Below are 17195 nucleotides of genomic sequence, written 5' to 3' on the forward strand. Positions count from 1 at the left end.
TATTTCTGAGACTGCGGAGTTTGGACAGGAGATGCATTAACTGGTTGAGTTTGTAAATACTCCAAAGTTCAGAAGACTCTGAAATTCAAAACACAGTTTGGATCCGCCCTCATCAAGCTGTGCTCTCAGGGACAGCCATGACCCTGCCAGTGCAATCTCACAGAGTGGTGATGGCTGGGCTCATCCACTGTTAGTGATGCTGAGTTTAACTGCTTAGCATCCAACTTCCGCACTGGAAGGTCTGCTTTCTCCACAGCAAGTAGCCAGCATCCTGCTGAGTGGCGTCTCGGCGCTGTGTGGATATCTTGTTGCTAAAAACCTTCCCCTGTGGTTCACCATCTTTGCCTTAAATATTTCACGGGAGGTAGCGGGACATTGATTCCCTACTTTTAGCATTCCTTCTGTGTTCAATCGACAATCGTCCATAAAGAATAGCTTCCTTGGTCAATACTCCCTTAATTAGGAATCCATTTCACATCAGCTTTCGCTATTTGTGTCTGTACAAAGGGGCGGGGGAGCTGCCCTAATAATGCTCATCCAGACGAGGCTAGAGATGTTGGTCAATGGAGGAGCACTTGCCTAACATCCAAGAGACGATGTCCTACATTAAGAAAAGGAAAGGGGGGGCAAGGAAGAGGGAGGAAGTAGGAGGAATGGAGACAGGGGTAGGTTGTAGGATAATCTTCAGGATGAGGAATTCCCTCATCTTCCAAGAGGAGAAAGGGTACGAGATGAAGGAAGTATTCGATCAAAATAGGCTTAAAATACAAAGCCAAAGGCGGCTCCCTGTCCTTGACTAAACACTGGGTTTGGGAAGGAAGCAGCAAAAATTACAAGACGTTTAGAAATCTGTGAGCTGACTGCATAGAAGAGGTTCGTAGACTGCTCGCTCTCTTACGTGTGGGAAGACACCATGAGTACGCAGGCACACGACCTTGTTTGGAAGAAGCATGCAGTTTCCGACAACTGAGTAAACAGACTGCACGTGCGAAGGATGGGAGATGCTCATGGGGGTGGACCAGGGGAGACTGGAGCAGTCACTAAGCCACCTTCCACACTTTCTCTGTGTGTTAAATCTTTCATAATGGCAAATTAGAAGGGAGAAGACAGTAGCATGGGACATCAATATTTCCACAGGTTAGCTAAAGTACAAAGAGACACTGGGGTGAGGGTACAAGGGTAGAAAGTGTCCTTGTGCCTAAAATGCTAGGCAGCTACTGCTGAGATGTGTCATTGGCTGCCTTACTCTGAGGGTCAAAATCTGTATTTCCGTGCAAGGAGGATTGTTATCATTACACCGCTTTTTCCTTTAAATTTTAGGAATGGTAGTCACAAGTCCTTCTCAAAGAAGCCCGAGTCACGCATCCACTAAAACAGCTGCTAATTGATACCTGCTTCGCTTAAATAAAGGTCTAAACAACAGGAGAGCCATATCTCTTGGCACACTCATTAAATGCATGAGTTTACATCTTGTTTAAAAAGCAAAGAATTTGGAGATTAGCCATTTTACATGACCCATCGATTACTATTTTGCTGTATATCAGTCTTGCCCATCGGCCTGTGCTGCCTACCCTCAGAGATGCCATCTCCTGGAAGAAACCAAATCGAGCTCAATGATCCTAAAGACTGAGGTTATCTCTGTCAACCTCATGTAAGTTTGCCTTCAACTATGTTGGGGTTCTTACCTGTCCCTCGTTAGACCGTGACAAAGCATGCCGTGCTTGACTCAAAGCAGCCTTTCACATAGCCAACTGGTACACCTTGCCCATAAGTCAGGAAACAATTCAGATGTCAACACCTTTGGGCACTCTTCTCCCACCTTCCGTGAGCAGGGCTGTTCGCTGGGAACGGCTGCTTGCTAGCTTAGGAACTGGGCTTTTCCCACTCCCCTCCTCCATTCATCTCCATCTACGATCCCTGTCCGAGAGCTGCACTTTGTCATGTCACAAGCCCTCCCAAGGCAAAAGAGCCGGTAGAAATCATTTTTATATTCCCCGTGGCCAGCACATGACGGCAGACTACTGTAGCTCAATCTCACACCCCAGCGTGAAGTGAAAGCAATGCTGGCAGACAGTTGAGCCAGGGCTGTAACTCCTGCAGCTAAGTTTAGCCAGCACTGAAGTCTAAAGCATCTGCTCAACACAGTGAGGAAGAGCAGAGGGGGCGGGGAATGCGCTGAAAACGAGGCTCGCACTAGCAAAGCAAAACAAAGAGTGGGGGACAGCGGAGGTGCCGAGCTGCACACCCAAAATGATCTTCCCTTTCCCCAGTAACCCCTCACGCTCCTTGTGCACTCCAAAGGTCAAATGTTAAACCAAGGTAGGGAGAAGGCTGTGGAATGCTGGACTGACCTTGAGAAACAGTACGGGGAAAATTCTTTCCTTTCTTGTGAAAGGTCATTTCTATGGCAACCAAAACTATAAAGGAGAGGAAAGCATGTTGCAGAGAAAATCTTTTTCTGCCCCCTCCACTCCACCCTTACCCTTCATCACAATGATACCATAAGGTAAGGGAGGGGGTGGCTTACAAGTCCTCATTCCTCTCTCTCTCTCTCTCTCTCTCTCTCTCTCTCTCTCTCTCTCTCTCTCTCTCTCTCTCTCTCTAAAATAGACACAATTGTTAAGTGGCAGGTCACTCTAATCCAATACAGAGAACAATTCAACAGCAGGTCACTGGTTTGTACTGAAGTCAGCTCAAAGTGTTTTATACAGTAAAACCACACATCTGGCGAGCTACCTCCATGGGAAAGCAGGGGCATGGGAAAGCAGGAGAAACGAGGGGAAGGAAAGTGAGAGGCAGGCAGAGGTGCCCGCCCCATCTGAACTCAGGTTCACACAAACAACCACAAAATGCTTTCTGTGCGGTCATCAACCCTGCCTGCCCTCTAACTGAGTTCTACTGGAGCAAGGGATCTTCACGGCCACCTCTCACGTGCCTGCTAACCATCACATAGCAGTGTACAGGTAACATGACAGGAAACACTCTTTTACAAGAGATGCTAAAAATGCTGCCAGCACCTGAAACTGTCCAGGCCATAAATGATGACGGAGTCTGAAATCCGTAAAAACAAGGCAGTATTCAAGTGCCCATATTATCAGAAGAAAATCTCTCACCAGATTCCTCAGATACATATGGATGGGCCAAAGTCCGCTGAGACTAAAACGAATCTCAGAGGATTCAGGATAGAGTATTATACAGTCTAAACAGTTCTAACAACGTGCTTTAATAAATTCGAACAGCTTACTGACCCGGGGCAGAACTGCTTTGCACAGCCCTCCCACCCTCCCTGGGTAGAGTAATATCCCAGTCTATCTCATTTCTGACACATTTACCTATGCAACACTGACTCACACACACACACACACCCTTAGTGCTCAACGTAAATGCTCACTCTTTCTAGAGGTTGCCGCCATTTAGGAAGATGTAAGCTATAAGGTCAAGGCTCATTTTATTAGGAAATAACAGCATATTCCTCTATGCAAACAGAAGCAACTCTGCCGGAGCGAATGCAAAGCACAAACTCCCATGGGGCACAGGGCTCCTACACCTCAACTATGTGTCAGCGTGCGAGCACAGGAGAAGATCTGTCCTGGGCATCCCTGCCACCGTGTCTGCCCGTGTCTGGTTGCTCACGTCTCAGCCATGGCTTTCCTGCCTGTCAGCTACACTTAAGACTGCAGGGAGACGAACGAACGAACGCAGGCAACACAAACACACAAGAATTAGCAGCTTCCCTTCAACTCCGAAAGCCATTGAACCTGGTTTCTGCTCCGGAAACTCTCTTCAGAGGATTTACATCACCTCCAGATGGCAAACTCCCATGAGTCTCCACATGGAAAGAAGAGTGTGTCCTTCTAAAAGCCTCAATTTGTTGTGTCAATCAACAAAAGCATACAGTGTGGTGGTGATTTTAGAAAGAGACAGTATTAGCATACTGTGACTAGTATGTAAAGTGACAGCGACTCCCTGCTAGGGTGGGGGAGAATGATGAAGGCATGCTCTGTTTCCTGAGCTCTGGAGCCCGCCCCAGGCGGTGCTGCTTCCCTCCGCTGTCTTTCCACCCCATCCTTAGAACGGCCCTTTGAAACGAGAATTACTACACCCATTACATAGATAACGAAATTAAGTCATGAGAATGAGAAAGAATAGAGCTTGGAATCCCATTCGGTATTGAAAAACTACAGAAAGAAAAAAATAACAGACAGAAAGCAGAAAGCCTTAAACTGCATGCACAGAGCAGAGGGAGTAAAAATGTTCTGGAAATGTCACTATTTCAAAACTTTGTCATGTGCATAAATGCTTATTTGTGTATTTCATACTGGCTGTGTTCTAAGTTACATGTCATCTCAACAACACCCTTTTCCCCACACTCCCAATCCGTGATGATTTGTCCATGTGTTTGCCTGTGTTTTTCCTCACATCCATCTTCAATGTCTGTCTCTTCATTAACGGAAAGAGCCTCTAGGGAGTGGGTGGGGCACTAATGGTCTATAACTTCTCTAATGGAGAACAGTTTGCACAGCGTGAGGATAAAACTGGGAAGGTATTTAGGTTTACCAAGAATCGAAAATACTTAAAAGTCTGTTAAATACACTACGCTGGAATCTAAATCACTAACCTGTCACTAATCACACTAACATGTTAGTCTACCCTGAGGAACCATTTTCAGAGTTGGGTGGCATTACTTATTATAGCCACTAGGGGGAGCATCACCTTGTTCCAGAATGCTAAGGCTGTCTGTGAAGACTGAACTGAGCTGAAACGCCAGGCTAGCTATCACCAGGGGCCGAGGTTCGACCAGGTCTCTGTAATATAAAATTTTCCTTGTGGCAATGATGCCCTCCCCCAAAAAGAGTGGGTAAGCAGGAACTGATAAACAAAATTAAAATCCTAGAGCACTGTTGCCAACAGGAGGGTGGCAAGTAAGTCCAGGGAAAGATCACTGGAGGAAAACTAATCCCTGAAAACCAAGCGTAAGGACAAGAGAAATGTCGGGCATTTGTGGAGTTTTTGCTGGAAATAATTAAAAACTTGCAATAGCAAATAGTCACAAAATACCAGAAAGATTGCTTCTAAGTTAGAGAGGCCTAACTGACCATCATGCTGTAAAAAAAGTTTTAAAAGCTTCATAAATTGAAGAGTTTATGACTGGAATAAAGCAATGCTTTCTAACAACAAGGTTCCATCCCTGAATGGGAAACTTCCAGAAGAGAAATAATAATAATTATTATTATTATTAATTATTATTATTATATTAAATCTAAGTAGAAAATCGGCATCTTGGGTGGACTTAAGATAACAGAGGACTGTCAGGTCTGTTAGGGAGATGCCAAATTTCTATAAGGAGTAGGCTCGCCACTGGTTTGCATCACTAAAACTCTCCTTTAGATGATAAAGGTCTCTGGGTTACACTGTCAATGTCAGGGTTATTTCAAAGTCACAGGATTAAAAAGGAGAAACAGATTCAAAAAACTGTGCAGGGCAGTAAGGTAAGAATACAGAGGAAACACTGGGTTTAAAGCCATTTGCTTCCGCTTACATGATTAATCTTTCTAAGTAAACTTTTCTCTGCTGCTAATCTGTTAACGGCACAAACAACTTGTTCTGCAACTAAAAGAAAGCTCATGTAAAATTCAGTAACTCGGCCTGGTTCGGACTGGAGCTAGCCGGATGTTCTGATCCTGGGAAGTCAGCTCAACCTGTGTAGTCTGGGATGTAAGCTCGGCCTCCTTCACCCCTGTCAGCGTCTTCTGACCTCTGCTTTGTCTCTTTCCCTCGGTGACTGCACCTACCCGCCTACCCGGAGCAAGCAGGATCGATTCTTCCTCCACCTCCTAGGCTTCTTCCTCCCTGCTCCCCTCCCCCTCTTCCCGCCCCCTGCCCCTGCCCCCCCTCCCCCTTGTGCTACACTGGTTTCTCTCCCCGCAGACTCGGGCTTTCTGCAGCTAACTGGATGACGCACGCGGGGCCAGAACGAGGTAGACTCTTCTCATCCACAAACATAGCTTTGTGGAAACTCAAAGCCGGTCATGGATCCCACTCTGGATGTGGCATACCTTTTGGAAGGATCTTTCTGGAGACACAGTGAAAGTAACTTTCTGAAGGACTTGCCGTATTTTTTCATCATTTCTTTATCCTCTACGCCGGTTTCTAAAGTGGGCGGGTCATTTTGCAAAGTCAACATTAGCACCTGCGGCGAAAACAAAAGAAGAGCGGGTCTCCGTTGAGCAAGCGATGATGGGATTTTCAGCTTTCCCACAAAAGCATCAAAGAACTTCCTTGACCGGGTTACCGACATGCGTTTCCCATGATTTTGACGATCCTAAAGTCGTGTACTGGAAGAACACATTTTTCCTAGTATATCTGCCCACACCCTCCTTATCCCTTTGGTTATCCTCGTGGACAGAACTTAAGAAATTTGCTCTCTGTGTTAAGAATGGTCTCTCAGGGCCACAGGGAAACATGTTTTCTGGGAAGTTAGCTAGCTCTCACGGGACCTCAGGGAACATGAAGCTGCTGGTGGTCAGGAGACAAAGGGACATTCAAGTGTGAAGGCCATTTATAAGCACAGAACCCGATGTACTCAGTCAGGGCTCCTGAAACGTATTAGCAACCCTAAAAATAAAGCCAGAGCATCCCAGGAGGTAAAGAGAACACAAAACGAGAAAACTGCTAAAGGGCTTGGTTTTTAAAAAAATGAAATAATAAGATACTGATGGTCAGGATTGAATTATAAGGTACAAAAATACTATAATCATATCAAAGACTGTGCTACATGGCAGGAGACAAAACAAAGTAAAGTTTCAATCAAAAAGGAAATAATTCAACTCTTTCCCACTAAGAGGAGTATTTACTGTAAAAGCGAGAAGACTGTATAGCATGCTATTGAACTCCAAAATGAATGAACCTCCTTAATGCATAAATCAGGCCTAATTTATGCAAATGCTATACGTGTCAAGACTCCTTTGGAACACTTTGAGGCGTGTGAATAGATGAATGTTAAAAGTGGCTGTTGTCTGTGAAAGACAACAGCCAGAGGAGATGTGGGCTCTTGTGAACTCCAGAAACAAAGTCCCGGTGGGCGGGCGTCAAACTGGGATTAACAAATGCCTCTTTAGATTCAGGTGGGAAATCAAGAGGGGACAGGGAGATGAAGAAACATAAAAAATAAAACATGGATAAAAGACGGAGTTCTCAGAGTTCCTCCGGTATATTTTCCATAAAAAATTCTTGTATGGTTTACATGTCAACTTCAAACCTTCTGCTAAAAAAAAAAAAAAAAAAAATCATAAAGAGATGCACATACATGCATTGACATTTTAACTGTATTAAAATTTTAGATAGAAATAGACATAAACCAGGGTATGGGGTGTAAGCCCAGCGGTACTATCTGTTCAGCACGAGGGAAATCCTGGGCAGAATCACAGACAATATTTTCTAAGTAGTAAATTAGCACTGCTAAAATGTTGACAGATTATCTGTGGCTGGTGAGATCACGGGTGATGGTTCAACCTGCCTCTTTCTGTTAGCGCTTTCAAGTTTCCTACAATAAGAAAGTACTGGGCTGGGGGAGAGGTTGGGAAACAAACGGGGTTCAATCCCGAACCCACACTCCCTAAGCACTGGCTCTATCCCGAAGCCCCACCCCACTGCCCACTTTATGAACACCACTAGAGTCAGGGAACCTATTTATAAACAGATTCAATTCTTTTAAATTTTCTAAAAAATACAAGTTGAAAAATAAAACCAGCATACAGCAGAGTTAGTTCTGATGAAACAACTTCAGGACTATCACTTAACAACTGCAGCCTCGAGACGAAGTCTAGTTGGGGGAGTTAGAAATTCTGCCACCCTCTCGGAGGTAGAGCAGATAGGAGAATAACAGAAACCCGAAAATAGTACCCAAAGTATATGGTGCTTCAAAACACCGTGACTCACTCCCTCCCTCCCATCAAATGAGCCACAACACCACGCTTGGGGAGCAGGCTGAAAATGGAATCCACGATCCTTATTTTAAAAGGAAAGACAGAGAGCAGTCTGAGATCCGTCTGCAAGAGCAACGGCCCCCTAGCACATTCTCAGATTGTGTAGAAAAGACCCGAGATCATCCTGCCCTTCCAAGAGCCACGCATCAATCTGCTCAACTCGGCACTAAGGCAGAGTGCAGGGCACTGCACCAGTTCTGTCAACTCAGCGCCTGAGAACGTGAGTCAGCCCTCAACGTGGCCAAATTCCCCCTCGAACTCCCACAAGTCTAAGCGGAAAATAAGCATGTTCGGGAGAACCCATGCCCCCCACCCCACCCCTGCCCTCCCCGCCCCCATCACAGTTCCAACCCCACAGTCCTCGCTGGCAGTCATTACTTTCATTGGAGGGTATTTGTGGTAAGGCGCTGCTCCCGTTGCTAATTCAATGGCTGTTATTCCAAAACTCCACATGTCAGCCTTGAAGTCATAGCCTCTCACCTAAGAAGGGCAAAGAAGATAAAGAGAAAAAAAAATCACCCACAATCATGCGGCAGGCCTGTTACACATCAGTGCACCCACTACTGTGTCAGATATCCCACGCTATTTATAAAATGTCAGCGTGGTTTGCTAAGGGTTAGCTGACAATCAGGAATTTAAATCTACATTGTATGATACATTCTACGACTACAATAACTGACTGAAATGAAGGAACACTGGCAGAGCATCAGATCTGTGTTATGTTAGATTAATTAGACACACTCAATATAGATATATCAATGATATGTATTCCCGTACTACAGCAATCAAGGTAACAATTGTTTTTTACCTGTTCCATGACTTCAGGGGCCATCCAACATGGGGTCCCAACAAATGTTTTTCTGACTTTATTCCTTGTGACATCACCCCCTGTTGCTAAGAATGCACTTACTCCAAAATCTGAAAAGAAAAAAAAAACTTTATTTTATGTTCCATGTGGCTCATAAATCCTGATCTGCATCTCATCCCTCCCTGTTGGGCCCTAGGGTGGTGATGGATCACTGCAAACACACTCATGGAGTTTCTCAGACACAAGCCAGGCTCGCCCTGCTGTCTGCCACCTGCCCTTCTCTACCCTGCAGCACGAACGCGCTATCAGAGGCAATGGGCCAGGCAAGCCCACCAAACCACAGAAAGCTTTCTAAAGACAGGTACAAAAGGTCATGGTTTCCTTTAATTACAATACCAATGAAAGCATAAACACATTTCAAAAGCCCAGAATATAAAATGTCTTGGCTTTTATTTAAGCTTTTATTTCCCTTAGTCACTAATAAGAATAAAACTCGAGGAAGTAAGAGTGGTATGTAATATAGTTATTTTTTATTGTGATTTTCTAGCCCATTTAATTCTAAGTTACCAATGCTCAAAAAAAGTTGATTTTATAAAGAAAAAAATGAATTCATCTCATATCCTAAACAGTATATATTAATACCTTGGCCAAAATCACAAAAGCAAGGCTACATATCAGGTACTCAAAGCTTAAGTTTGTCCTTATGCAACTGGCCGTTCAAAGGAAAGGCTAAGTCAAGAAAGATTGGGGTTTTTTTTTTCCCCTTTCCCCCCTTCAAAATTTCCTGGATAATTTTCATTACGTGTAGATGGAATGATACATAGAAAAATTATCTCTTACTTTACTTATTAGGTGCATGTGTACATGAGTGCATGTGCCTGTGAGTGTGCATGCTTGTGGCGTGCCCATAAGTTTATCCAGTGTACAGATGCATGCACATCGTGTACTTGCGGAGGTCAGCGGTCAGTTTTCAGAATTGCTTCTCATCTTGCACAGCATTGGCGGTGTCTCTCTTGCTGCTTCTGCAGTGCTACCAACTACAGGCTCACTCACTGGCAAGCCACAAACTTGCAGGGTTTTCTCCCCCTCCCACCTGGCTACTGGAGCACTGGGGTCTGACTCACACCCTACAGGCTTGTGTGGCAAGCACTTTTACCCAGGGAGCTATCGCACTGGCCAAAACCATGATACTCTTCCTAATACCCAATAGAAGTTTGGTGTGTGAGATTACTTGGTATACTGGACATGCATATGGGCAAATCTGCAAAAACAACTTCTGTCATTGGCAGTAGTGGACAGCTGCTGCTAGTTAATGCATGCACCCTCTTTTACATTTTTGCATAGAGTAAAATCAGCTGATAAAGAGCCAACCACTCAGGACTAGCATACTTCTCGGTATCAGCCGCATCAAATATCCACAGAGAGTGAAGTGGTAGATAGAAAGGTCAGAGGGCAGCAGTGCATGCCTTTAGCCCCAACACTTGGGGGCACAGGTCAGGTAGGGTCTCAGAGTAGCACCCTGTCCGCCAAAAATAGGTACTAGCCAGAAGCTCGGCACATCGCAGGACACTCTGCAGTATGACTGGGGCAATGCTGCTCTGCTATGATTCTCTTTTGCTGGTTCTCTTTGTTGACCGTCAGGATGCCAGTACTTCAAAGAACAGCCTCAAGTACAAGCCTACACCAGAGGCATACGGGGGTTTGCTACAGACCCCAGCACTATCATGCCAGAATACCGTTATGTTGCCTCGTAAGTGCAATTATGTTGGCTTTATTAACAATTAAAACATATTCATTTCCCAACAAACAACATATTCATCTCCCAACAGGACATAGGTTACAAGTAAATGAAATGAAAATTAGGAAATGACGTTTTTGTTCTACTACTACTTGCGTGTTAATATGGAACATAAGTTATATTTTGACAAATGCCATCAATTTAATTTCCATACACGAAGCCTACTCTGAAATTCTTTGAATGACTACACCCCAGTAGCTCACAGAGGAATCAAGTAAACAGTCATTTGTTAAGTATCTACTATCCATGAGTGACTATTCTAAGGCTTTTAAAAATATAAATTTTAATTTAATTTATATTTCCCTCAAGAAGTTCAACAAAGAATTCAATACTATTTTTATTAAAATAATCTTACAATATGATAATATCAAATAAATGTATTATCTATAAATAATGTGAATAAAGGCTGCTTTGAGGAAATATCAGGTCCTTAAACTAAAGTTAACCTTTAAAGATAGGAGCCAACTAAACTATATTAAAGTTCAATAAAGTAAACTATATTGAAGTTATTATTCTTCAATTCCTTAAAATTCTACCTGCTTACTCAATATATTTGAGAAGCTAAAAATAATAGCTATGAAAGATAAATAGTAGCAATTAACTATTGACAATGCCTCTTCCATGTGTCTTCCATGATTCGCATGAGTCCCAGGCTTAGTCACAGCCTCAGCTGAGAACATCTACTCTCAAGCCAAAAACAGATGGTTAAATGTCTTTAAAGCTCAGCAAAAAAAAAAAGGGGGGGAGGGATCCAGAAGCAGAAAAAAAAAAAAACACCAATCCTAGCATCCACTCAGAACTATTAACTATGGAATAGCTACAATTTGCAACTATGTGTGGCCAATATGAATACAGAACAATGTATCCGTACTGAGGATCTTCAACAGAGGAACACAGTGCACTTATACAAACAGGAAAATCGGTACGTTCTGTTCTCTTCAGACAGTATACATCTGAAGGGAAGAACAGTGAGGAGAAACGGGGTTCTCCTAGGGATGCCTGCACACAGCTGATGGGGTCAGACAACCGTGGGTCAGAAATTATGCACGTTTCTGGCGACAGAAAGTCAAATGAGTCCAGTCAGCCTGCCCTTGTGCTTTTGCAGGATGTGGGTAAAAGCTACTGTAGGGAAACATTTAGGAGGAGTTCTGTCACCTTAGCAGGGAAGGGCTCCAAACTCTTCTGAATCCATTCACTCCTTTCCTTCCCCCAGTCAGTTCCTCCTTTAAGCCAACTTACTTTTTGATAAAAGTCCGGTGGCAGCTTCCTGCATCCCTATATCCTGCTCCTGTCAGTCCCAGAATCAACTCTGGGCCTCTAAGTCACAGGCCCGAGGGATCCTTAAAAGCCTGGTAAGACACTCTTGGCCCTTCGGGTGAAATCGAAGCCCTTTAGCCTAACACATAAATATCAACCCCTTCCTCTCCTGAACATCTACCCCTGCTCCCAGATCCAACCAGGACCTCCTGCCCCAACAAAATGTTTTTTCTCCTGATGTCAGTAGCTCTTAGTGTCCCCAGTGTTGGCTACGTACAATACCTGTACTTAGCACACAGGGTTCCCTCCCCAACTTGACTGCAGGCAGTGCTATTCTGAGTCCTCGGGGACCCAGGCATCCTTGGCACCTTAGTCATCGCCAATTCCTTTGATCCATGTTCATCACGCCTGCCTATTCTGTCAAGTATCGTTTGAGATTGGTCGTCTTCCTCAGGGTGCACAAATGGAGAGGCCTGAAGAGGATCAGGAGCACTGTAGTTATCTGATTTTGAGACGGCCACACACTGAGAGACAGAAGGTAGGTGCCCTGGTATACAAGACTAACACCAGCCCACACCTCAACTGTTACTCGTAACCCTTTTGGACCTCTGTTTGCTTTATCAATTAGGTCTAGTTTTCTTTCCTTTCATTTCAGAAGTCTCGAATTTTCCTCAGGGTGATGGACAACATACTGTTCTCACCTTTTAACAAATGGCATAAGTAAGCCACGGAGGGTGGGGCGTCAGCATTCTCAGGAGGATAAGACATGAGCTAAGACACAACAGCACAGCATGTACAACCAAATGTCATGGTGTCTGTGTGGGAGGTCACACAGGCTGTAACTGTCACCATAGACAATATCCAAAATGAACCTTGGAGCTGGCCTTGAAGATGAGGTAAGGAGCGGGACAAGTAAGCTGACAGGAAACCAATTCCAGACAAAGGCACTACGTTGGCAAAGCCCAAGCTTGGAGCCAAGAAGAAAAACTCACGTATTTCTGTGAGAAAGCATAAAGGAGGCCAGGTCCTGGGTACCATGGTCCTTGTGACTAAAGACATTTGATGCTCAGCTTTTGCGCTGGGAAGGCTGGGCTCTACAGGACGCCGGCTCTCCCTCAGCAACCTCCTACCCAGGTCTCAGGCAAGCATCTGCCACTCAGCCTGAGGAGTGAGTGAGTCGCCAGAGAGGAAACACAGACCTGGGCTGCTGCCTTCACAGATTCCCAGAGGAAACAAACACCGCTGTCTTTACAGAAAAAGCTTCTGTGCTCCTTTTACCGTTGGCAACAAATGCACATTTTAAAAAAGAAAGCAAAAACAATGGGAAAAGGCAACCCCTCCTGCCTGATTTAGTCTACAAACTCAGTCTGCCAGTTATGTTGTTACAGTGTCTAAAGTCAACACAGCAGCGTGATATTCTAATCGTAATACCATACATAACCCTGGGGCTCGGTTGGCCTCGGAGGGGACCTGGAACCCCCTGGTTTGCAGAGGCTGCTACGAGCATTCTTATTCTCAGTATCTAAGTATCGATGAGTAAGAGCAAGGTCAAATGCCAGGGATCTATGATGGCGGAAAATGGTGACTTCCTCGGAGCCTACTGGATGCCGGGAAGCAGACTTTGCTTGTAACAATGGAGATTCTCAGCATAGAAACGTTGTAAAGTATTTGAGAGGTTTTTTTTCTTCACCTTATGTGAAAATAATAAAAAATGCCAGTCGAGCCCAAATATAGATTCACTCCCTGGTATTCCTGTGTAGACTTGGTTTACTGACACCAAACTCAGGTTCAGAAGAGACCCGTGTGCGAATTCTTGGTGTGCCTGCCGCAAGGGAATGTCTCATTCACCCATAGGGGATGAGACCAGTGACTTCCCTGAGCTTACAGGACAAACTGGGAGACCCTTCTAGGGGCTCCCTAGCTAATGAACGGTGAAATTAGTCTGAAAATGAACATCATTAAGAGTTAGAAGGACTCCATTAGGTCACCAGCCCTTGCCTACACAGCTTCTCATGACACCTGCTGTTCTCTAAAAGGGACAGCTGTTGTGGTGGAGAGGCAGTGCAGTAAATAGCAGTACTCGCCATCAATCAGCCAATAAGATGTAGTATTTTAATCCATATATCATTAATATATTGGTATATAATGTAAATGTATTTTCTCATACATATATGAACCTTTGCATAGAAAACACTGACACTGGGTCAATTCAGTATCTGCTTAGAGGAAAACAGGATTATATTTGATAGTTCAGAACTTTCTAAAGGTAATTCATAGCGTATAAGACAAACAGTAAACTTTCAGTCCTCGGCAGTGGCTAGGTGAAGAGAGAAGCCTGCCCTCATATCCTCGGAGGCGGCCATCCTGGAGAGGCCTTAGCTACCAGCGGTCCCTGTTACGAGAGGTCAAGGTTTTATAAAGTCGAACAGCTGAGTGAGAAGCCTGAGGGGTCCGCGCTCAGGGGCTGCTCACGGCAAATAGAGCTTGCACCTGGTCCAACGAGCAGCAGGGACCAAAGTGGCTGAGAAGAAACGTTGGGAAAACCCGTGCAAAACTGCACAGGAAAGTAAAGGGGTTGGCAGCGGGGGGCTGACCGCAGCTGTAACTCAGCAGTGCAATTAACAGAGAGGGATCTGTGACTTAGTGGATACTGGAATCGAAAAGGAGGAAGGAACGAGAAGACTCAAGCCTTGCCAAAGAACACAGTGACAGAGGGCCTAAAATAAAATCACAGTCCTTCTAAAAGAAAGCGAAGGAGATCAAAATGGATTGGGGGGGAGGGGATTGATATTCTGCACAACCAAGTTTTCCCAGAGTAAACACCAAGCTGTGATTACGCATCTTAGAAAGAGTAGTTCAAGGTTCTCCAGCCGAATGCTCTATTCGTGTCATCAAAAACAACCTCTTTCTAATTTAACTCGAAGCTGGGGTTTTTTGGTTGGTTCTTAGTCTGTTTTTTATTTCTCCAACCCCTTTATGAAAGGCTGTCAAACTGAAATGCCCTTCTGAATGCCCAGTCACCATCCTCAGCCCCTGCAGCATCTTGGCTTCCCTGAGCTCTACAGGTTCCTTAAGGATTCATTCATGTATTTTATATATAAGTACACTGTAGCTGTCTTCAGACACACCAGGAGAGGGCATCAGATCCCATTACAGATGGTTGTGAGCCACCATGTGGTTGCTGGGAATTGAACTCAGGGTCTCTAGGAGAGTAGTCGGTGCTCTTAACCACTGAGCCATCTCTCCAAGCCTACAGGTTCCTTAAAACGACAGACCCCTAACAAGCACGTGAAGAACTTTGTGGCTTAAGTCATTACTGTGCAACCTGCACAGTAACAATACAAAAACAGAGGCGAACTCGTCTCCGTTCTATTCGGAACCAACTACAGAATGTGTGTTTTAGCAACGTATCTCATGTTCCTTGTGCTGTCTAGACTGGGGTATGTGTCAGTGTGCACTGGGATGTTTGTCAGCACCACTGGATCTTGTCCGTTCCTGGTAGGATGCAAGGTCTGGAGTCTTGACAGCATGAGCTTGCAGAGTTGTGTTTCAGACACAACTGCCTCCCCAGGGAGACCAGACATGAGGAAACAGGTGCAAGAGTGGCCTTTGCATGAGTCGATAGGCATGAATAATGATGATGATGATGATGATGATGATGATGATGATGATGATGATGACGATGACGATGACGATGATAACAACAACAACAACAAGGAAAGCAACAGATGACACTCAGCTGCCCCTTCACCTCCATTTCTTAGAGAGGGAGGAAAATCAGGACCAGAGAGAGCCATGGCTTCCTCAACTAGAGAGTCAGGTGTGCCTCTTTAAAGTGCAGTCCAACGTACAAATTCTTCCTAAAGTCATTCTTCCTAAAGTAGAGTTTTGACCTTGAAACACTGATCAACTCCCCAATCCCCGAAGGTTGCCTCAAGATTGGCACTGGGGAATGAGGAAACTCCTCCGAGGCCAGAAGTCAGCGTGCCTCAGAAGCCACCCAGCTTCCTGTATTGCCTTTTCTCAAGGTAAGCTTCCCCAAAAGCCAGCCAAGTGCCATCAATTTCTTGAACTGACCAAGTAACCAACCGGTTGTTTCACTTTTCTAACAAGTGATTAAGCCTGGTCTTTGTCCACAGTTTATCTTGGCTTATGAATCAGATCACAGCAACCTCTAGCTTTCTTGGAGTTGTGCCATCCTCAAAATGTCTTCAGGCACTGAAAGCCAAGTCTTAAATGGAAACCTGGAGGCCATGACCTCCTTCCTATCAGCTGGGAAACCTGCAACTGAGGAACAGAGGAGAGTTCGGGACAGTACTTCCTCAAAGGAGGCAGAGGGGACACGTTAAGTGTCCAAGTGAGCACCGTAACTCTGGGTTTCAGAACCCTGCTGGGCCAGGAGCAGAATTAAAGGCTAAGGGGATGGAGCCCAGATGCCACCAAGCCCTGAGACAGCAGACAGCCACCTACACTTAACAGTGCTCCTTTCCTTCTAGAAAAGTTTTCCTTTTGTGACAGTGGCTTTTCAGCGTGCCCACTAAAACGAGCCTAGCTGACACAGGGCCACGGGCACAGTGGCTGGGGAGTTTAGAAGATACCGAGTGAGATCCGAGGGGAGTATTCCGCAAGATCTTGTGGGAGAGTCTGCACCTAAATGGGCTCCTTTGCTTCCCACACTCCCCTTCCTGTGCCAGAATCAACAGAAGGCAGGCGCTCCTGGCCTGGAGAGTGGTCCCTAGGTTCTGCTGAGTAGGGTTCTGAAACCCAGGGGTATGGTGCTCACTCAGACCCAGCAGACATAGAAAGGAAACAGGAAAGAATCCATGACCTTCACGATGCCCTGCAGCAACTGTGAAACCATGTGGCCGAGATTCCTGGATATGGGAGCTAGTCCAACGTCCTTGATGCTTAATCTCCCGTTAGACAACAACTCTAGGACTTGTACCCAAAGGCTTAACACTTACAGTCTCCTGTCTTCCTCCAAGCCATCCATGTGCACTGCCACACTGCCTGACTGCCAAGAATGAACAAATGCACCAAAGACCAGAGCTGTTGCAATTCCCGAAAGGATTTGGTAAAAAAAAAAAAAAAAAAAAAAACCGGCAAGAAAGCAGTTTACTATGTATTGCAATTTTTGATTATAAAACAGCCCCAGTATTAGCACAGCTTTTTCTGCCAGGGGCATAGCTCAAGATGAATAATTGCAGAAGAGTCTCAAGGGGGATGAAGCGCACATTGAAAGCAAAGTCTAACTTTTGGCTGCTATTTGGAGCAATAATTTCACAACCTTGACTGGAACAACACACTTCTAGGAAATAGGAGAGAGCTATCTTTAAAGCCCTAGAGT

General features: G+C 45.0%; 1 protein-coding gene across 1 annotated transcript in view; it reads right to left on the minus strand.

The window, feature by feature from the left end:
- Stk39 (serine/threonine kinase 39) overlaps positions 1-17195 on the minus strand; it is a 259896-nt gene that overhangs the window by 149993 nt on the left and 92708 nt on the right. The window contains 3 exon segments of the mRNA XM_032903422.1: positions 6057-6190; positions 8364-8465; positions 8794-8903. Of these exon segments, the coding sequence (XP_032759313.1) occupies positions 6057-6190; positions 8364-8465; positions 8794-8903 (346 nt within the window).

The sequence above is a fragment of the Rattus rattus genome, chromosome 5 (assembly GCF_011064425.1).
Source record: "Rattus rattus isolate New Zealand chromosome 5, Rrattus_CSIRO_v1, whole genome shotgun sequence".
Lineage (NCBI taxonomy): Eukaryota > Metazoa > Chordata > Mammalia > Rodentia > Muridae > Rattus > Rattus rattus.